Source organism: Schistocerca americana, chromosome 2, assembly GCF_021461395.2.
Source record: "Schistocerca americana isolate TAMUIC-IGC-003095 chromosome 2, iqSchAmer2.1, whole genome shotgun sequence".
Classification (NCBI taxonomy): domain Eukaryota; kingdom Metazoa; phylum Arthropoda; class Insecta; order Orthoptera; family Acrididae; genus Schistocerca; species Schistocerca americana.
Genome location: NC_060120.1, coordinates 821,635,992 through 821,658,768, shown reverse-complemented (window position 1 = coordinate 821,658,768; position 22,777 = coordinate 821,635,992). Strand labels below are relative to the sequence as shown.

The following is a 22,777-nucleotide window of genomic DNA, read 5'->3' as shown; positions in this document are numbered from 1 at the left end:
CAGTTGCCGTACCACTCTGTAGCCAACCTGTCGTTGCCTTTGTGTACGAAGTTGTAGCCAACAATTTCGACACAATGTGCAGTCAGGCAAGGGCCATTGTTACTACAAGAGGTGGGAACCCTGTGTACGAAACTGCGCACCCTGTACATCACTACAAATTTAATAGTGTGTTGTTCCTGCTGTATGTATAAGCATAATAGGTGAAATTCCTTAACCTTCTTTTCTGGTGTTACAGTTTTAATGGGTAGCAGTGTACATCGCTACGTGCAGCTTACGTCGTCACTTCTGTTGTGCTGGAGAAAGCGGAATAGCACTGGACTTGAACGCTCACCGACAAAAAGCTCGCAGGCTGTGTAGAGTACGCACCCTCTAGCGGGGGAGCGGCGGCGGCGGCGGCGGCGCTGGCCTCCAGCTGGGCGTCGTTGAGGGAGAGGCTGGACGCCTGCCTGGTGAGCGACAAGTTGCCGGTCGCTGCCACGCTGCCCGCCGACTTGCAGCGCGACAGCGGTGCGCCCTCGCCGTCTCGGCCGGTGCCACCTGTAACGACACAGAAAGCAGCAGGTGACGGCGTCAGTCACGATCCCAGTCCATGTCCTACAAGTATGGAGCGGAGCAGTTGCACAGATTACGTGCAGCCAGTAAATATGGTACTAGGGGGAACTATTAACTAAAACGAATTTTCTTGTAACCTATATGGGAGTATGCACACAATGAGATATTGTGTTACGGATTTGTCTTGAACATAGGCGGGGGCACACAGATAAACCAATCTGTCTGTGTGTGACTTTGGATAGCTCTCTACAGTGCCTGATCTGTGATCGTACGCACTAGTACGTCGTACCGGTACCGCTGACGAACAGAAAGCGTTAAAGTAACATCTTAAGACTTCTAAATTTCAAAAAACACCCTCCAGAAGGTCACAGTACCGGAACCTCTTTTATTCCAAATCAAGTACTGAATCTCTGACACATGGAAACTATGGTGGAAATATCAGTCAGAAAGTAGCCTCCAGAAATAACATTTTTTGTAAACTCGTAAACAGCAAATGGGGAGCAAACCTACTCCTGAGAACCACCGCACATGCACTACACCTGCCCGATATGCATTAGAAGAACCCACGCGAAGAAAGTCGACATAAGCCTTCACGAAAGCCCCTACAAAAGCTTTACAGAGCTGCTGGTCTCGCGAATCCCATCTCTCGAAGAACACCTCACGAATTCACAGAGAGGCTCAAATGGTTCAAATGACTCTGAGCACTGTGGGACTTAATATCTGAGGTTATCAGTCCCCCTAGAACTTAGAACCACTTAAACCTAACTAACCTAAGGACATCACACACATCCATGCCCGAGGCAGGATTCGAACCTGCGACCGTAGCGGTCGCGCGGTTCCAGACTGAAGCGCCTAGAACCGCTCGGCCACAACGGCCGGCAGAGAGGCTCAGACAAACCATCAATGACTGATATCCTCTCTTTGGCACTGAGAGCGAGTCTGGAAGACTGAGATCCCGTGAAAGATTCTTAAACACGGCCATTGAAGAAACACTTGAAATGAGTCTACTAGGGTACACTTACATGTGGCGCCCGAACAATAATACCCTCAGACTTCAAGAAGAATATAATAATTCGAATCCTAAAGAAAGCATGTGTTCACAGGTGTAAAAATTACCGAACTATCAGTTTAAGTAGACACGGCTGCAAAATACTAATACGAAATTTTTACAGACGAATGGAAAAATTGCTAGAAGCCGACCTCGGGGAAGGTCAGTTTGGATTCTGTAAAAAGGTTGGAACACGAGAGGCAGTACTGACCATGCGACTTATCTTAGAAAGTAGAATAAGGAAAGGAAAACCTACGTTTCTAGCATTTGTAGACTTAGAGAAAGCGTCACACAATGTTCACTGAAATACTCTCTTTCAAATTCTGCAGGTGGCAGGGGTAAAATACAGGGAGCGAAAGGCTATTTACAATTTGTACAGAAACCAGATCGCGGTTATAATAGTAGAGGGGCATGAAAGGGAAGCAATGGTTTGGAAGGGAGCGAGACAGGGTTGTAGCCTGTCCCCGTGTTATTCAATCTGTATACTGAGCGAGCGGTAAAGGAAACAAAAGAAAAATTTGGAGTATGAATTATAATTCACGGAGAAGAAATAAAAACTTTGTTTGCGGATGACATTGTAATCCTGTCAGAGACAGCAAAGGATCTGAAAGAGCAATTGAACGGAATGGAAAGTTTCTTGAAAGGAGGATATAAGATGAACATCAACAAAAGCGAAACGAGGATAATGGAATGTATTCGAACTGAATCAGGTGATGCCGAGGGAATTAGATTAGGAAATGAGATACTTAAAGTAGGAGATGAATTTCGCTATTTGGGGAGCAAAATAACTGATGATGGTCGAAGTAGAGAGGATATAAAATGTAGACTGGCAATGGCAAGGAGAGAGTTTCTGAAGAAGAGAAATTTGTTAACATTGAGTATAGATTTAAGTGTCAGGAAGTCGTTTCTGAAAGTATTTGTGTGGAGTGTAGTCAGGTATGGAAGTGTGGTGCTACAGAAGAATGCTGAAGATTAGATGGGTATATCACATAACTAATAAGGAGGTACTGAATATAATTGGGGAGAAGAGGAATTTGTGGCACAACTTGACTAGAAGGGATCGGTTGGTAGGACATGTTCTGAGGCATCAAGAGATCACCAATTTAGTTTTGGAGGGCAGCGTGGAGGGTAAAAATCGTAGAGGGAGACCAAGAGATGAATACACTAAGCAGAACCAGAAGGATGTAGGTTGCGACAGGTACTTGGAGATGAAGAAGCTTGCACGGGATAGAGTAGCATGGAAAGCTGCATCAGACTAGTGTCAGGACTGAAGATCACAACAACAACAACTAATGTAAAATAAAATGCAACTTTTATGTTATAAACGATATATGTCTCTGATGGACTCTATGAAGCGGATCACTGACTGTGCACTACCGTACAGCCGAAGATACTGCTTCTGATCTGAGGTTGTAGGGTTGAAGTAAAAGAGCGCTTGGCGCACTGCAGTCGGCGGCTGCCTGTGAGCGAGAGAGGATGGAGTAGGCGGTTTTTGTGGTGTGCTCTGTGAAGCCACCGAGTGTTAGATTATAATTTAGGAAGTACGAGTATATGTATTATTGGAAATATAAATGTGGAAGCAGAAGTCTTCTCACAAGCAAGCTAAACGTGTTAAATATTTATGACTTTACTTTTGCCAGCGCGTTAGTGTAGATGAGTTGGCTGATAATTGGCAATTGTTGAGTAACCCCACAATGTACGTAAACAGATTTTACGTAAAGGCTAGATAGATGTAATGTTTCTAAGATCTGTTAACACAGATATACGCAATTTGATAATTTGTCTTTATGCTTTTTAGTGAGATTAGATATTAGTAAAATCGCGTTTTAAAAACCAAATCAAGGATTGCAGAAGCTACCCGTCTGCGGATATTAATAGTGATCACAACCTTGTAATGATGAAATGCTTACTCAAACTCAAGCGATTAGAGAGAAAAACGAACAAAGTATGGAACAGAGATAACCTAAAGTCTGAAGAACTAGTGATCCCTTATGCACGGAAAACTGATGAGATGGCATCAAACATTATTCCCGGGAGTACTAACGAGGAGTGGAAACAAATCAAAGAAGGCATACATAAAGCAGCAGAAGAATTTATTGGGAAAGCCAAACCTGTAAACAGGAAAGAGTGGATAACACCTGAAATAATTTGTCTAATGGAAGAAAGAAGACTATACAAAAATGCCTCTGACGAGCAAAGCGAAAACAAATATAGAAAGCTTAGAAACCAAATAAACAGAGAATCTAGGAAAGCAAAAGAAAATTACCTCAACAGCATTTGTAAAGAGGTGGAGGAAAACATGGTTAAAGGAAAAACTGACTTGGCCTACAGAACAATAAAACAAAACTTTGCTAAACGGAAAGTAAAATCTTCAGGAACTATAAAGAACAAAGAGGGCAAGGTACTATTTGGATATGACACGCTGAAGAGATGGCAAGAATACATTGAAGAGCTATATCAAGGAGACCCTCTAACAGATAATATGATAGAATTAAGCGAAGAAGTAGAGAAAGAAGAACTAGGGGACACAATTCTGAAAGATGAATTTGAAAAAGCACTAAAAGAACTACCAGATAAGAAAGCGGCAGGTGTTGATGATATACCTTCTGAACTAATTAAGAAATCAGGAGACAAAATGAAAGCTACATTACTGCAACTCATACAGAAAATATACAAAACAGGTGAAGTTCCTGAAGACTATCAGAAATGCATCATATTCCCCATACCTAAGAAAGCATCTACTATGGACTGTGAAAACCATCGAACACTCAGTCTTCTTTCACACGCATCAAAAATTCTAATAAGAATAATTTTGAAAAGAGTTGAAAACCAATTGAATAGCACTCTAAGTGAAGACCAATTCGGTTTTAGAAGCGGTGTAGGGACGAGGGAAGCAATCTTATCTTTAAGACTAATAATTGAGAAACAAATTTCCAAAAACAAACAAGTATTTATAGCCTTCGTAGACCTCGAAAAGGCATTTGACAATGTTGTATGGCCAGAAATGTTTAGAATTCTGAAGAAGGCTGGTCTGAAATATAATGATAGAAGGATAATCTTTAAAATATACCAAAATGAAACAGCCTTAGTTAAGAAGGAAAACAAAGAAGAAACAGCAAGAATAAGGAAAGGAGTGAGACAGGGATGCCCACTATCTCCAGTAATTTTCAACGCATATATCCAAGAAGCAATAGACAAAATAAGAGAGAATATTGAAGTAGGAATAAAACTTAACGGAATGAAAATAGATATGTTGCGATATGCAGATGATATCGCCATAATTACAGAAAGGAAAGAAGATTTAGAAGCCGCACTCAATGAAATGGAAAACACCTTAAAAGAACAGTATGGAATGAAAATAAATAAGAAAAAGACTAAAGTGATGGTGAGTGGCGCCCTGAACTACAATGAACCCATACGAATAACAATAAAGGGAGAGAAACTAGGGCAGGTTACAGAATTTAACTACTTAGGTAGCAAAATAACAGCAGATGGAAGGAGCAAAAGTGACATTAAAAACAGAATACAACTTGCCAAAATAGCATTCAATGGAAAAAGAAACTTACTGACGAGTAGAAATGTTAGTTTAGACGTAAGAAAGAGAGTCATGAAAACCTATGTGTGGAGTACAGCCCTTTACGGATGTGAAACTTGGACTAGTGGAAAAGAAGAAAAGAGAAGATTAGAGGCATTCGAAATGTGGTGCTACCGGAGAATGGAAAAAATCAGCTGGCGAGACAAGGCTACAAACGAAGATGTCCTCAGAAGAGTGAAAGAAAACAGATCTCTTTGGCGAAATATACAGAAAAGAAGAATAACCTTCATAGGTCACATTTTACGGCATAACAACTTCATTAAGAGAATATTAGAAGGAATCATTGAAGGAAGAACTCGCCGAGGACGACCTAGATTAAGCTACATTCAACAAGTAATAAATGACATCGGGTGCCAGACCTATGCAGATATGAAGAAGAAAGTTGACAAAAGAACGGAATGGCGTGCTGCTGCCAACCAACCTGTGGGTTGATAACCGAAGAAGAAGAGAAGATAATACTTGCTGAATAAATCTCATTGTTTGTGACTCAGTTAGTAAAAAGGATGTTATTTCTGAGTAATGTAAGTTCAATTGCCAGATGTTTGGAAAGTCAAACTTAACTTCGAATACAATTTCACGATTGAAAAGGTCAGTGTCAGTAATTCAGACAAATCAGTACCGCTTCACTGTTCAGGTCATATGTTTTTGAATTTTTCTTAAATGTTTTCATTTATCAGCGAAAAGAATTTTACGTACATTTCAAGGTAATACGGCCAGCATTGCACACCGCTCAGCCTGTGGCTACAATATTTTATTCTTCGTCATGAGAGACCAAAATACAATCGCGATCCACCGTTGCTGCTTTAGAGGTAAGACAGTTCTATTTATTTGTTATGTGCACAGGGAACAAAGTTACAAGTTTTGAACAGGGCCAGAGAATTCAGTACCTAAGGGGCTGAATGTATTTTGCAGTGACTGCATTTCTTTATTGGTATTGGGAGTTGCATTGCCCAATCAGTTCGTGTAAAGTTTAAGCTAACAATAATACAGAGTAAGTACACCACTTGCAGTTACAACACGCTACACGGTAACTCCAGTTTTGTATGTATTCCCAGATGAGGCATTCATTCAAAGTACTACAAACAAGGTTTTATATAGAACGCTACACACCTACTGACTAATCACCAGCACACGTACTGCCTGGCGACTCCACAATAAAGTGGAAAACAAGGAGGAGCCTGAACCGCATAAGAATAGCAGTGGCCGTCATGAAAAAACACATGATAAGGTGGGGTCATGGGGAAGTACTGACGATAAGTGCGATTGACAAACTCTGCAACACATGGAACGTATCGTCCGCCCAGACTGTTCCTATATATGAAACCTCGACGATTTGTGGTTGGACGTGAAAGAAGCCTTGGACGTGGCTCAATACTGTGCTTAAAGACTATGTGAGCCGTGCCGCCTCATTCGTGTTTAAATCGACCACCTCGTCTTCTCGAGTTGGTGGCTTCATGTTGAGTTACGTATAGGGAGCTGTCGGATTAGGGGGTGTTGCGACCGAGTGGCGGTCTGCGGAGAGGACGGAAACTGGAGTAGAGTGCGAGGAACTCAGGCGTTTCGACGGAAGCCGTCCGAGGTCCGGGCAGGAAGTGGAGACGTGATCGGGCGCGTCTTGGAGTGAATTTTCCACCGGTACCGGGCCAGCGAGTTGGTGCGTGCGCCTTAGCTTATGATTTTCTCTTGGCGATTGAGTTATTGGTTTTGCCTGGTGGTTTCCGGACGGCAACAAACATTAAGCATGCGAATGTGAAACCTTAGCAGTGTCCGACTGACTCACATTGTTTATTCGGAACCACCGGTTTCGTGGAAGCGTCGGTTGATTTCTCCTAGTAGCGGGAACTGCCTTATTCGATCTGTAAGAGTGTGACCTTATTGCATTCCCGCTCTTCTTATACTCCTAACTTCGTGTTTTGACAGTATTGGATGAAGACGTCGGTTAACCGCTCCCCAGCTTTCGGTCTTTGCTCAGCAGTGTTCATGGAATTTTAATGAGCCTGTGTTTGGCGTTTTCTTTGCTTACTAGTATAGATTGTACTGCACTTTGTAACTGTAGTTTTAGTCTGATTAAGTGTCTTACTGAGGGCTAAGTGAGTGCGTGAGTGTGGTACCGGCAAATAGTAGCCTCAACCTTACACGCACTTTAAGAGTGTTTCAGTGTCGTGAATGTGTCGGCTAACTTGCTTATTTTGGTCTTATTGGAGCCTACAGCCGACCGGACGCGTGTTGAACGTGACACCGATGCGGGACCCATCCGTAGGGCAGTTGCATGGTTCTGAAAGTTACGTGTTTTTTAAAGTATACTCTGTATCTACTGTTTTCTTGTAGATACATATTCGGCTGGAGAGCCGGGCTAACTTTAAAAACTCAAACTCACCTTGAGTAAATTCTAATGGTTACTTGATTAAAACCGTACAGCGTGTAACTTGAAAATTTGAACTGTTGCTCTATTTGTAATTTAAGATTGTGATGTACTGAGGCTTGCTTAAGTGGCTCTCAGAAGAGCCTGGCTGCCTTAACTAAACGGCCACTGCGCCTATTCAATCTAAAGATTAGAACTGTTGCTCTATTTGTAATTTAAGTGTAGTAAGCCCTGAGCCTTTAGGAGATTTCACTTGTTTCTGATCTGGTTTGACGCAGTTAATCGACTCCTGGTTCGAATTTGCTTTAAAAATTGTGTCATAAAATCATCTAATCACTGCGTCGAAATCGTAACAGACTTTGAAATAGCATGGCACTGAAACCAGTCCTACACCTTTATATGTAATACACATCACCCTTAACATACATAACGGTTATAAATGGCTGCATTGTTACGCATGATACGGAACCCGTGCCAGAGCTTGTCAGATGAGTGACCCTGTGTGCAAGTTCATAAGAATATAATAATTAATAACCATTCAAAAGCCAAGATCTCATAAAATATTTTTCACTCAAAACAGCCGATTTCAACAGTCTTAGCTGCCATCTTCAGATCTTAAACCTTTTTTATGTAGTAAAATATGTTTATTTTATGAACGACGTCTTGAAGTCTTCAGCTGCAATTTTCTTTATTTCCTGTACTATTGTACAATTTCGTCCTTAGGCCATTTTCAAATATTTTATGAACGATATTTTGGTAACAGATTTTGTCATATACGTCGTTGCTGTTATATGACATTATCTGTTACCAAAAAATTTATCTGTTACCAAAAAATCATCCATAAAATACTTAAAAATGGCCTAAGGCCGAAATTGTACAATCGTACAGGAAATAAAGAAAATTGTAGCTGAAGGCTTCAAGAAATCATTCAAAAAATTCATCGCAGCTGCGGACCCTATTGCATTGAAAATTGTGTTTATTTTAGGCTGAAGCTCGTGCACAAGATGGCAAGAGGCTAAAACTCGGCACATCACATCGCTAAAATATTTAAAAACACACACCACTTTGTCCAAAAGGCCATATCCACATAAATATTGCCCACAGATACTTGTTCATGCAACAAATACGGTACACAATAGCACATATGTTTACATACACTGGACACATACTAAACAGTACGCCGTGTAAAGTGGATTTGCGCTGTACTGGCGGGTGTCAGTTGCATCTTGTACACCATTTGTACTGATTAGTATGTGTCCAGCATATGTAAACAGATGTGCCATTGTGTACCGTATTTGTAGCACGTAAGAAGCATCTGTGAGCAATATGCATATGGACATGGCCTTTGAGACAAAGTGCTGTCTGTTTTCAAATCTTTTAGCGATGACAAACGTTTATAATTTGCTGAATTTTAGCCTCTTGACGTTTTGTGCATGAGGTTCAGCGTAAAATGAACATGCTTGAATACAAAAAAAATGCTTAAGACCTGAAGACGACAGCTAAGACTTTCGAAAGGGGCTGTCCTGGATACGAAAGCTATTTTGTGCAATCTTGGTTACCATCCGGGATGGACTTTCTAATAACTCGGTACGTTATTCTTAACGGGATGAAATCTACGGATGTGAAGGTCATCTCTGGAGTGTTATAAGACCATCACAGTTTATATTAGGTCGATGCATAAGTTCGTAGCGTTTTCCCATAGGAAACGCAACAGATACTCATAACAGAGACTTTAGTCATCAGTAATATATTTTCAGTCACTATTTACAACAGTGTACCAACGCTGAGGTAACTATTCGATGCCGCGACTGCAGAAATCAAGTGGTTTTGAGGCGAAGAACTCGTCGAACCATGTTGGGAGCGCTTCTTCATCTGGAAAGGAACTTCCTAGAACGTCGTTCGATACAGAGCGGAAAAGGTGAAAATCTAAGAGGGCAAAGTCAGGTAAACACGGTGGATGCGGAATGATTTCCCAACCCAACTCCTGTACAGCGTTTGTTGTTGGTCTAACAGAATGCGGACGGGCGTTATTGCGGAGAAGCACCACTTCAAGCAGTCTTCCTGATGTTGTTATCGGATTACGTCTGCAAGACATCTCAGTTGTTGACAATAAACGTCAGCAGTGGGGGTTACACCTCGGGGAAGCAATTCGTAGTGCTCCACACAGTCGCTGTTCTACCCGATGCATAACATTATCTTTTGCTGATGAGCACAGCTTTTTGTACGGGGAGTTGCTGCTTTGTTGGGCTGAGCCATTCCTTTCTTTTCCTTACGTTATTCTAACTGTCTGTGGCATTGCCCCAGAAACTCTAGGGTTGCTAGAACGTGGGTGAAACTTTGTGCCCGATGCGTAAAATCTTCTCAGTGTTCTGGCCGCATCTAATCAGAGTTAAAACTCGAGCTATCAGATGATTGTCATCTCATGACAGATATGGTGTAAATCTTCGAAAGCTCGAATTTTAACTCAGATATGATGCGGTCTGAACACGTAGAACATTTTATGGAAGGATGCTAGCGTGAAAAACTTGGATGTCGCTTGCGCTACGATGTCATGTGTGCACGGAAGCTGGAGACGCCACCGTGAACAAGTGAATTTACGGGAGCAAGTCAAAAAACAAAAGCAATTGTTTAAAAACTAATTTTTAATTCAGAAAACAATATTGCAGTGGGCACTGTTACTTTACATGATCTCCTTCAAACTCTATGTACAAGGGCTATTCAGAAAGCAGCAAACGTTTTGGCATCAAAAAAAAAGAAAACTAAGTGGAAGAAATACATTTTATTATATACATCTGAAAGAGCGACTGACATACGACTTTTACACATAGTCACCAAACACATTGAGGCACTAATCATAGCTGTGGACAAGCTTTCAAAGACCTGCCTCGTAAAATTCTGCCGCCTGAGACTTCAGCCAGAGAGTCATGCCCGCCTGGAGTTCCGCGTCGTCATCCAAGCGCTGCGTTGCAAGCCAGTTCTTCATCTTGGGAAACAAGTGGGAGTCGCTTGGTGCAAGATCGGGGCCGTAGGGCGGATGAGGGGAAAATTTCCCTTCTGAGTGAATGAAGGACTTCCTTAGTGCGGTTTGCCGTGTGAGGTCGGGCATTGTCGTGCCAAAACAAAATTTTGGAAGTCAGCCTTCCTCGGCGTTTGTTTTGAACTGCTCTTCTAAGGCTGTGCAAAGTTTGGCGGTACCGGGCAGAATTTAAGGTTGCTCCACGTTCGAGAAAATCAATAAGAAGCATACCTTGCCTATCCCAAAACACTGTCGCCATCAACTTCCTTGCTGACAGGGTTTGCAAACATTTTCTTGGTTTTTAGGGTGACCTTGTGTGCTCCCACTCCATGGACTGTAATTTTGTCTCACAGTTAACGTGTTTCACTCAAGGCTCGTCACCGGTTACGATTCGATCCAGTAATGAATCACCACGTTTGTGGTAGGCCTCTAGAAATGTCAACGTTGCCCCCATTCGCTGTAAGCATTTTGGGCACTCACCGTGCACAAAATTTGTGGTACCCTAGCTTTTGAGTGACAATTTCAAACAACGAACTCCGTGAAACTTGTGGAGAAGAAAGCGAAAGCTCCGTTATTGTGAAGGGACGCTTATCACGAATCGTTTCATCAACTTTAGCGACAAGATCGCCAGTCACAATGCTCGGGTGTCCATTCTTCTCTTCATCATGAACGTTGGCTCGGCCATTTTTAAACCGAATGCACCATTTCCGGACGGAACATTAGCTCATTGCATTGTTTCCATACACTTCGCACAGTTCACGATAAATTTCTATAGGTTTTAGGTTTTTGCCAACAAAAACCGTATCACAGACCGCACCTCACAGCTGGCTAGATTTTCGATTGCAGCGCACATTTCAAATTCGAATTTCGAAAAAACCAGATGCGCAGAGACGTTCCCGCTGTCTCGGATGGATGCCTACTGAGCTGCCGAGCACGCACATACCAAAATTCAAAAAGTTGGATTCAAGAAGTTGATCCTTCATCGAACCAAAAAGGCAAAATCTCCTTGCGCTAGGTCAGCATTGCACGGTAGGTGGCGTTTGAATTTTTTGCTGTTGTCAAAGATGCATGTTTCCACATCGTGCTATCTCGCTTATTCTGTGCATCGTAGTGCCACGCTCATAAACGGTTACTACGCGAAGGAGGAAGCCTTCTCCATCCCCATCAAAATATCCTTACCAGATAGGACTGATGGAGTACATCGAAAACGTTCAAAGAAAGGCCGCACGTTTTGTATTACCGCGAAATATGGGAGAGAGTGTCACAGAAATGATACAGGATTTGGACTGGAAATCATTAAAAGAAAGGCATTTTTCTTTGCGACGGAATCTTCTCACGAAATTCCAATCAACAACTTTCTACTCAGAATGGGAAAATATTTTGACACCGACCTACATAGGGAGGAACGATCATCACAATAAAATAAGGGAAATCAGAGCTCGCACGGAAAGATATAGGTGTTCATTCTTTCCGCGCGCTATACGAAATTGTAATAATAGAGAATTGTTTACCTATTGACTCGCATTCCTAATATGCTACTAAGGTGGATAAAAGAAAGGAAACAAGATTAGAATTAACGTCCCGTCGACAACGAAATCATTAGAGACGGAGCACAAGCTTTGAATACGGAAGGATGGGGAAGGAAATCGGCCGTGCCCTTTCAAAGGAACCATCTCGGTGTTTGTCTTAAAAGATCGATTAGTTTTCTTCTGTGCAGTACCACCGGTGGTGGCCCTAGATATTTCGGAACCTTGATAAGAATGGTTTTGGTGCTGCCCCTCTTTTTCTTCAAAATGTTTAGGAACAATTTGTGATAACTGATTATATAAAAAAGTAACAGATCAATAACCAGTCAACAATGTGCTAGAATTATGTAACTAAAGAAATAATAATTCAAATGTAGACGGGCCACTTTATTTTATTCTAAATAGATATGAGGTCGTCGTGGTAAAAGTCGATGTTAAAATGCCGGCTCTACCATCCAATTATAGTGCGAGAAACACTGGGATTTAAGCATTTTCGGAAGTCAATAACCCTGCTTACCTACCTGTCGTGTCTCCTTCAAATGTACAACCACATCAGCGTCAGCTGGCAAAACAGATTAAAATGGAATGGTATATGTTGTCCATAGGTATTGGTAGCGTCATAATGACAGGCCTATACGTGCACAGCCTGTCTATATTTCAAGAAACCACATCTCGAGGACAAACACAGAAGTAGAGCGTTACAGGAAGACCCGCTGACGAACACAGAAGCAACGCGCTACTTTTGTGTTTTTCTGCGGGATGTGGGTTTCAAGAAGATACACGGGCTGTGCACGTGTAGCGTTGTTACTGTGACGCTGCCAATACCTATTGACAACATTTTAATGTTTTACCACTTGACGGCATAAGGAGTGTGTCAGACCTCTCCATTACATTGAAAACAATATAGCCAACTTAACGCTATTCTTTGCGTGGTGTAAGCTCTCAGATATCGACAGTAACACTCTGAGGGCGAAGCACGGGAGCGCGATTCTAAGCATTGTTCTGAGACGAGTAGCGAGACGAGTGCGAAAGTAGCCAGCCGCGGTGGCCGAGCGGTTCTAGGCGCTTCAGCCGGAGCCACGCGGCTGCTGCGGCCGCAGGTTCGAATCCTGCCTCGGGCATAGATGTGTGTGATGTCCTTAGGTTAGTTAGATTTAAGTAGTTCTAAGTCTAGGGGACTGATGACCTCAGATGTTAAGTCCTATAGTGCTTAGAGCCGTTTATGTTTTCTTGTCTGCGAGAGTGGAAGTAGTAGTGTCGGTCGAGAGCTCAGAGACAGAAGACGTGTCACACTGCTCTCACGTCAGATCTTACCACACTCAGGCCTGATTTTATTTAAATAGCCAGGAGAGATTTAGATAGCTTAACTACGCTTGAAGATCGAATTCAAGGTAAAATTCGCAAGCATAGCTCAAAAGCAATTGCAGGGTTAGGCTCGTGATCGTTAGTCCGAGTTTGCAATAATCCCATGTTTTGCTTGTCAGTTAAATAAGCCTTCTTATCCTCCAAATAATAACAATAATTATTCTCCACATCTAATTAATAAATATGCTGTGGTTATTAAATGTAAATATAAATATAAATTGAAAATGAAATAACGTGTTAATCTGGCACTCAGCCATTATTGATACCTATGTCATTGTAATAGTCATTGTCTATTATTGTTTATGGGTTATGATGAGTCTGAAGTTTTAAATAGACGTAATTTATGAAATCCCTTCCCACAAGTTATTTAGTAGTTTTATTATATTCATTGTTAGTAACAATAAGCTTTAGCTGCTGCTACTGCGAATTGCTATAAACCACATGGAAAAAGGCAGTTATCTAAAGAGGTGAATGCAAAACGTAGGGCCAAAACAGAGACACTGACACACCACAACATATCTTGTACTCTAATCCAGTAAATTCCGTTGAACAAGCCAGATTCTGTATCACTTGTAAATTCTTGTTCAAAAACACAAATAGCTTAGGTACTCTTTGTTACAGGTTCATTTGTTCATGGAGTTTTTCATATTCAAATATGCAGTCAGATAGCTTATCCAGATGTTAGTTTTAAGTTTTTCATGTGACGATCTGTTGAGGGCTTAAATGGCAGTGAAACTGACACTCATACAACATGCACACAGTGTTATGCAGGTTAGATTCCGTTTACTGATAGCTCAGGTAGCTTATCGAGTCCATTTTCACAGATGAACATAGGCATATTTGTTGTAGCTCCACACATGTTAGTTGCATATACGTTACAACGGTGATGTGGATATACATCTTCAGAAGACACGGCTGCAACGGAAGTAGCCACGCTATTTTATTGGTTTTATTGTTCTTGTCTATGTTTGCTCTTGTCTATGTTTGTGTATGCAGTATAAAAAATAGGGACTTCAGGTCAACAGGAATAAAACAAAATATATGATAACAGGAGACACAAATCAAGATTTGATAGTGGAAGAAGGGATTGAACTCACTGAAGTGTACAAATATTTAGGAGTCAATGTCACACAAGAAGGAAAACAAGACAAGGAAATTAATTCAATAATAAATGTTGGGAAGTTTACTATTGGAACAGTAAATGGTATTTTATGGGAACAATAATTTAGAAAGGAAACAAAAAGAAAAATCTTCAACACAATTATCGGAAGCATTATGACGTATGGGTCAGAAGTATGGGCAGTTAAATCGCAAATAATGAAAAGGTTGATGGCAACGGAGATGGACTTTTGGAGGCGGTCTGCAGGGACATCTAGGCGAGAAAGAATCAGAAATGAAGTCATGAGGAAGAAAATGGACGTTACAAACAGATTTTATAGAAGAAAAACAACTGTTATGGTATGGACATACAAAAAGAATGTTCAAAGGAGAGATTATCACAGAGAATTATGGAATGGGGGCCACCAGGAAGAAAGAAAAGAGGGAGGACGCCGACCACAAGGATTCAAGGAATTCAGACCTCTGTCGGAAGAATAAATATTGAAGAAAATTTATGGACAGATAGACAAAACTGGAGGATGAAAGTCAAATTTGATGTGTAGTCTTGGGATGCCGGAAAATATAAAATGGTACATTGGGAAACCGTCTAATAATCATCTGTACGACTTTGTATTAAAACTACCAGCTTTAGTCCAACAACAAACCGTTCTCGGCTATATAAAACGACATTAATTACAGCATACCCACTCAATCATGAACATCTATATCTAGACAAACGTTACAGATTAAATGCATTAAACCTCTAGAATGAGGAGAAATACCCGATTTATACAGGGTGATACGGTGACGACGGTACGAACTTCCAAGAATGATGGAGACGGGTAAATGTATCAATTTAAGGTAATGGAATCTGGTCCGGAAACGATCAGGTCGAAATTTATAAGCAAAAATCATTCTGACACCTCTGACAGCGAAATATATACATGCACCTGTACTGTTGCTGCTGAGATGCAGGAAGGCAACTTGCACAGCTTGTAGTACGGACCAAAACAAAAAAAGATATGTCTAATAAACAGGGATGGATACCCAAAGAGGTATGAGCACTTGCTCATCTTCGATACTGTGAAACGTGTCTCTTCTATTGGAAGGTCTTTGGTTTCCATATTTTTGGAGGAGGTAATGTGGGCGAAAACAAGAAAAAAATGTCTTGTAAATATTGACTTTATAATGCATAGCTCAAGAGCCATGGACACTTTTTTAGGTTGTAATATCATCCTGTACATTAGGCAATGTGTTCACAGGGTGAAGTGTATGATGTGCTGTAGTTTGTCTTTTTTTTATTAAATACCTGAGAATGGTGTGTTTTTGACCAAAACTTGTAGTTTTGATAGACAGGCATCACGACCATTGAGTCAAATCATGGTTTTTCAAAACTATGTTGATTCCTAAATGATTGTGTGCTCGTCTGGCAGAATGCAGCGCTGCAGCGACTGACCGTTCTCGTCGATGGCGGCCGGCTGTCGCGGTCGGTAGCGAGGGTCGAGCAGCGCGAACGTGGAGTCCTCTGGCCCGATGCCGCGCGCCTGCTCCCACTCGAAGAGGCGCCTCGTGAACGCCTCCGAGATGCCCTGGAACCGGAAGCTGCCCGTCGACGTCTGCACCAGCACCTCGTGCCCGGCGCGCATCGCGCTCCGCATCTTCTCCAGCCTGCAGCAACACCGTCTGCCTCAGCAGTAGCTGCCGCTGTCTGAACTACACGCAGCGCGATCCAGCACAGTCGGAATACAGCAGTATAGCGGATGTTGTTCTTTCGTTGACAGCTCCTACAGCCCCAGCCGAAACTGAACCCACCTAGGTAACAGCTGATAGTTCGAGATTTCAGAATGAAACTTTCAGTCTGTAGAGGAGTGTGTGCTGATATGAAGCTTCCCGGCAGATTAAAACTGTGTGCCGGAGCGAGACTCGAACTCGAGAGCTGTGCCTTTCGGGGGCAAGTGCTCTACAAACGTGCCAGCGAAAGGCAAAGGTCCCGAGTTCGAGCCTCGGTCCGGCACACAGTTTTAACCTGCAGGAAGTTTCAGTTCGAGTTTTTCATAGACTAATAACAGGGGATAGGAACTTTAGGTGTGAAATTCAAATGAAAAAAGGAAGAGAAAATGTGCACAAGTAAGGTAAAAAATTAACGAAGTGCGAGTACGACTGGCACACCGATGATTCCGTATATATATATATATATATATATATATATATATATATATATATATATATATATATATATATATCCCGAAGATACAAAAAGAAGCGAGCAGGGGATTTCATTTATGTACATGTAAGAGAGAAGATTTGATAAGACGTTTTTATTTACTTACTGAAACGTGACTATAACTTATATTTTCTTTTTGCGTGCAGCAATGTTTGCCCATTATGCTTTTGAAGGATGATAAATACAATGTTCAAATGGCAATATTTTTGATGTGATATAATTAAAATTTTACAAGTTTCAGATTCTGAACAGTACTTGAAACCTTCTTTCTTGCCGAATCTCACGATTCTAGGTCAACGTTAAGTACCCTATAGGTTTTGACGAGTTCGTTTTTGAATATCAAAATACGCGATATAAATTACCGAATCTTTTGATTGCATTGACTTGACGATGAAATTTTGTACAGCGCCAAGGCACTACAAGCTTTGGTATGTGACATAAACTTGAAATTGATACAATCTGATCCAGAGAAAAGGGAGTCGTAAAAAATAAACAGATACACAGACGGATAAAAAATGACAAAAGATATTTTTTCATGGTATATAATTAAAAATTAACAATTTTCGGATATTTTTTCCTTCACGTGTAGTGTGAAACCTTGCTTCTTGTCAGATTTCATGATTCTAGTCAACAGGCTTTCATTGAGTTTCTGGGTGTCAAAATATGTGACATAAAAGGCCGTATCTTTTGGTTGAAGTGACTTAAGAAGCTTAAAATTTTTACGCCGCTAACGGGCCATAGGCCTTAATATGTGACTTATCTACCCGTTCCTGAGAAAAAGGTTTCTTAACAGTCAGACAGACAGACGACAGTCAACAAAGTGAGCCTATAACGGTTCCGTTTTTACAGACTGAGGCACGGAACTTCATAAAGGAGACAAAAACTTGCTGATTTACAGAACTAATTCAACAAATTCTCTTCTATTCGCGCGCATTGAATTACAAACAAGTGCATCAAATCATCATTCATCAGAAGAAGGAGAAAACATTAACTTCAAGGCAGTTAAGCATTTCTGAATTTTTATAAATAACCCTGTTACTATTAGCAGATAGAACGTCTTAATAGATGCTAAAGCTTCTTTCGACATCCACAGAAACCAGCGGGGCAAACTTTGTATTCACCCGGAATGGCAACTCAACAAGTGCGGCTAGTTCCTTATTATCCGGATTCTTCCGTAGGCTAGACTTTGTTTCGCAAATTAAAAGACGGAGTTAATTAAACTTGTCATTGGTTGCATCTAGAGGTTATTTGAGATTAACTCAAGATACGAAAAGGTATTAAGTTTTGCGGCGAATGCGGCACGCTAAGATATGGAATTGAAAAGCGACAGCTGAAAGCGGTGGCAGTTGGGTAAGTAATATTACTGCTACAGCGAAGTGAACTGAAATTGAAGACTGGCTTATCTTTCTGGTCCCTATATAATACTGACTGCCCCTGAAGCAAGTAAAAATATCCCACTGGTTTTCCTTTTCAAGGCATTGTTTAACAGCTGCAGTCAGGTACTTGTAACTATGGACACAAAATAGTTCTCTCTGCAAATTATGTATTTTCTCCGGTAGCAGAAATTACCGAGCCTTGGAAATAGCATTTGCGTCGACTGGAACCAAAGAAGGCAGAAAATCTGTAATCTTGTTAAAATTCTCACACAACGTGGTACCACAATCAATACACGATACCTAGTGAGTAATGACCGGGAAATTTGGAAGGGACACACCAGTGATTTCCCTGCAGGCTCCACAAAGACTCGGAGCTTTCACTACAATCTCTTTCAGGGCAGAGATGAATTGATTTGCGATGTCGTATTCGTTCCTTATCGATTCAAAAATCCTGTGAAGGGCATGGAGCAAGCATGTCACGTGCTTCAACGGAGGGAACATAGGTTTCAATTGGTTAACAGCTGGAATCGTGTATGGAGCCTGGTACGTAACTGCCAGCAGAACCTTTTCCACCCAATATCACTAGGCTACAGCTTTTGACAGAAGTCCATGACTGATTGCATTTCTGCAGCTCATACATTTTTAACAATTTGGGGTTAACTTTCTCCCCTGCTAAGGGAAAAACTAAAATGTTCAAAACATAATCGTTCCATTGATCTACAGTTCTATTCAGAATGGTGCCCAAACTGCAGTCACATACCTTCTCCTTGCTTCTTTGTATGGTTATTTGGTAAACAGGTTCTGCGTAGTTTTTTTTTATTGAAGTGCTGTCATCGGGCATTGATATATTCGTGTATTGTTGAAGCAATCCTTAGAAGGCTTGATGGTTCACTTTAATGATTGGGATTCCTGCTTGTGTAAGAGATGCGCATAAATCAATGTTGAAATTCTTTGGCTTTTTGAAGAACAATGTTCAACGGCATTTCGTAATAGAGGTTGACATGATTCATTTAAGAGTTTTGATGCTTGGAACTGGAGATTTTTTTTTTCATGCGCTCTCGCTGGTGGTTTTCCTCGAACAAAATTCCTGAATCGCAAATAGTTCATCGCATAACAGTTCCATCAGTTTCTATAGAATTTTGTTTGAATTCTTGAACCAGAACAAAAAATCGGGCACTACACACGTTCGGCATGGTAAAATCTAGTAATACCCTCGTCTAGCAGAGAATATTCACGAACACTGGGCTACTGATTCTGATGAAATTAGAAGGACGGAAAGAAATACGCTCATTACCATTCGCATTGTTACGGCTATGTAAAGCGGTAAAGTTAGAGGAGGAGGATTTGTCGTACAGACAATTATTTTCAACTGTTGCACGTGCGCTTTCAGTATTGCGTTTACTGAAAGAGGTAGGCTTGCCATTTGCATGTTCACTAAATGCTGAGGAGTTAAATGTTTACATTGGTTCGAAACTATATACAAATGGAATTAAACTTGCAAGTCATTTGTCTCACAAATAATAAAACGCGCTCAAGAAGATCATTCAAAGCTGACTATGGATATGGTTGGGGAAAAAGGGATTAATGTTACAAAAAGGGGCACGGAAAATGTGCCTTTTCGCAATTAGATGCAAAATTTCACAGTGTGATATCTTTCGAAGGAGCTTTAATTTACCCTAAGCAAAAAGTTGCGCACCTGAAAATCCTAACCTTGGTAACAATCAAAAGTGCAGCCCAATTGTAGCGTCGAAAGGATCGATTTTTGGCGAATAAGCTCAGTGAGATTAGCGACACCTAATGTCACTGTAGGTGGAGTATTGACAAAGTTTGGATTGAAAAGGTGGAATATCATGCATCGATTCGTTTTCTGCTGTTGAAGAGGAACAACGCTGCAACAATCAGTGCTGAGTTTGTGGAAATGTACAACAATGCACCGCCATATGACACAGTTTTGCAGACATTTCTAGTGTGGGCAAACAACTGATGACGAATAACGAACTGAGACACCATCTCTACATCACATCAATAATCCGTAAGACACCTGATGGTGTGTGCCACCAACTGGTTCCCCCTTCCTCGTTCCACTCGCGAATGGTACATGGGAAGAAATACTACAGACAAGCCTCTGTATTAGTTCTAATTTCTCAAATTTTTCATCGTGGGCAATTCACGAGATGTATGTGGAAGTACAGTAAACTTTCGTTTAACCGCGGCAATTGGGACTTGATAAACGCGGATAATCGAATTCCGCAGATAATCCGCAATTCAAGTACATAATAATGTATTAGGGTTTTTCGAAAATAAAAATTAATTACAATATCACAATTAACATAATTAATTAACGTTTATAATAAATTCTACTTTAATCTTCATAAAATATGTCAAAATTAGATACTTACAACGTGAACAGAACAATCCAGTTTCACATTACAATATACTACTTTGAAACAAAACACCGTCCAGCTTTTGCAGCTTTCGAGCAGCACAATGTTTACTACGCCCACGTTGTAACGTGAGATTACTGTATACCCGCGAGCACTGCCGGGTTAACGGAAAATTTTCAGCGGGAAAAAAATAAAAATAGGGTGAAATACGCCACGGATAGTCCGCCGGCGGATGATCGAGAGTTTACTGTATTCCCGGAAAGCACTCTCTCAAAATTTCAATAGTAAACCTCTCCGTTTTGCGCAACGACTCTCCTGTAACTTCTGTCTGTGGAGTTTGTTGAGTATATCTGTAACGCTTTCGCGCCGACTAAACGATCCCTTGACGAAACGAGCCGCTCTTCGTTGGATATTCTCTATCTCTTCTATCAGTAAGTGTTCCAGAATGGTGAACGATACTGAAGAATCGGTCGAACAAGCCACTTCTGTGTGGATGAGTTTTATTTCCTTGAAATTCTTCGTATGAGCCCCAGTCTGGTATCTGCCTTTCCTACTACAGTATTTGAATTGCGAGGTCATTCCACTTGACGTTGTTCTGGATAGTTACTCCTAGATATTTTACAGAATATACTGTTTCCAGCAATTTATCATCAACAGTATAGTTGTACGATAGTGGGCTTCCTTTGCTATGTATGCGCAATATGTTATGCATATTTGCGTTCAGGTTCAGCTGCCAGAGACTGCACCATTAATCAATATTCTGTTGGTCATTTTGCAAATCGGTACTGTCTTCTGGCGTTGTTACTTTCTTATAGACAACTGCGCTATCTCCGAACAGTCTTAAAGAGCTTCCGACGCTTTTAATACATAATTTTTCTACATAGTAAGTAGTAACGGTTCTATCACACTTCCTTGGAATACTCCGGAAGTAACCTTTACATCTGTAGATTTTGTTCTGTTAAGAGCGACATGTTAAGTTCTGTCTGCGAGGAAGTCCTGAATCCAGTCGCAAATCTGGTCCGCTACTCGGTAAGCTCGTATTTTTTTCAGTAGAACGGCAGAGCAGGAAGGTATCAAATGCTTTCCTAAAGTCAAGGAATACGGCATCAGCCTAAGCGCCGTTGTCTTCAGCGCTACGGCTCTCATGGAAGAATAGAGGGGGCTGAGTTTCGCATGATCTATGTTTGCGGACTCCAAGCTGATTTTCATAGAGGAGATTTGCGTTCTCCAAAAAGTCATAATTTTGAGCATAAAACATATTCCATAATTATACAACAGATTGACGTCAACGATATAGGCATATAACTGTGTCATCCTACGACCCTTCTTCAAAACGGGAATGACCTGCGCTTTTTTACATCTCTGGGTACCCTTCATTGCTCCAGCGAACTACGATAAGCTGCTGTTAGAGGGGGATGAAGTTCTTTCGCATAATGTTTGTAGAATCTTACAGGTATCTCATATGGTCCTGATTGTTGTGTCTAGACAAGACAGCCTAGACACAAAGAGAGGAAGCCGAAAGGCACGCGCTTAAACTCACGCAGGCTGGCGTGAGGTCTGAAACAGGATACGTAATGAATGCTATAAAGAAAAGTACGTAGCTTCTGGAATACTTAACTTTAATCCATAATTGTAGAACATCTCTCGTTACGGTACATGCTTCATAATATTAATTATCAATTGAATACGGCGCCTTGCTAGATCGTAGCAAATAACTGAAGGCTATGCTAACTATTGTCTCGGCAAATGAGATCTTATTTGTCAGTGAACTGTGGCTAGCTACGTCGGCTTTACAACTGGGGCGAGTGCCAGTACGTCTCTCTAGACCTTCCGTGTGGTGGCGCTCGGTCTGCTATCACTGACAGTGGCGACACGCGGGTCCGACGTATACTAAAGGACCGCGGCCGTTTTAAAGGCTACCACCTAGCAAGTGTGGTGTCTGGCGGTGACACCACACTGATGCCTTCATACGATGACTGAGAGTAAGAACTGTGTTACGATTTTCCGCGGTGAAACAGTTTCGGAAGACAGAATTCAGTAATTCTGTCTTCTGTTTGTTATCTTCCGTAGCGGTGCCTGTATGATCACTGAGTGACTGAATAGACGATTTCGAGCTGCTTACTGATTTTACGTAACACAAAAACATCGTAGGGTTTTATTCACTCTTCTCTGTAAAGAAATGGAAGTCCTACAGAAATGGAGGCGTTTGTGCTCCAGTCCGACGTATCACA

The 22,777-nt window shown here is 41.3% G+C and overlaps 1 protein-coding gene across 1 annotated transcript in view; it reads right to left on the bottom strand.

The window, feature by feature from the left end:
- LOC124594459 overlaps nucleotides 1–22,777 on the bottom strand; it is a gene marked incomplete at its 3' end in the record, with an annotated part of 417,657 nt that overhangs the window by 126,096 nt on the left and 268,784 nt on the right. The window contains exons 8-9 of the mRNA XM_047132834.1: nucleotides 16,019–16,230; nucleotides 367–537 (exon numbers count right to left, since the gene is read on the bottom strand). Of these exons, the coding sequence (XP_046988790.1) occupies nucleotides 367–537; nucleotides 16,019–16,230 (383 nt within the window). The remainder of the gene's footprint in view (nucleotides 1–366; nucleotides 538–16,018; nucleotides 16,231–22,777) is intronic.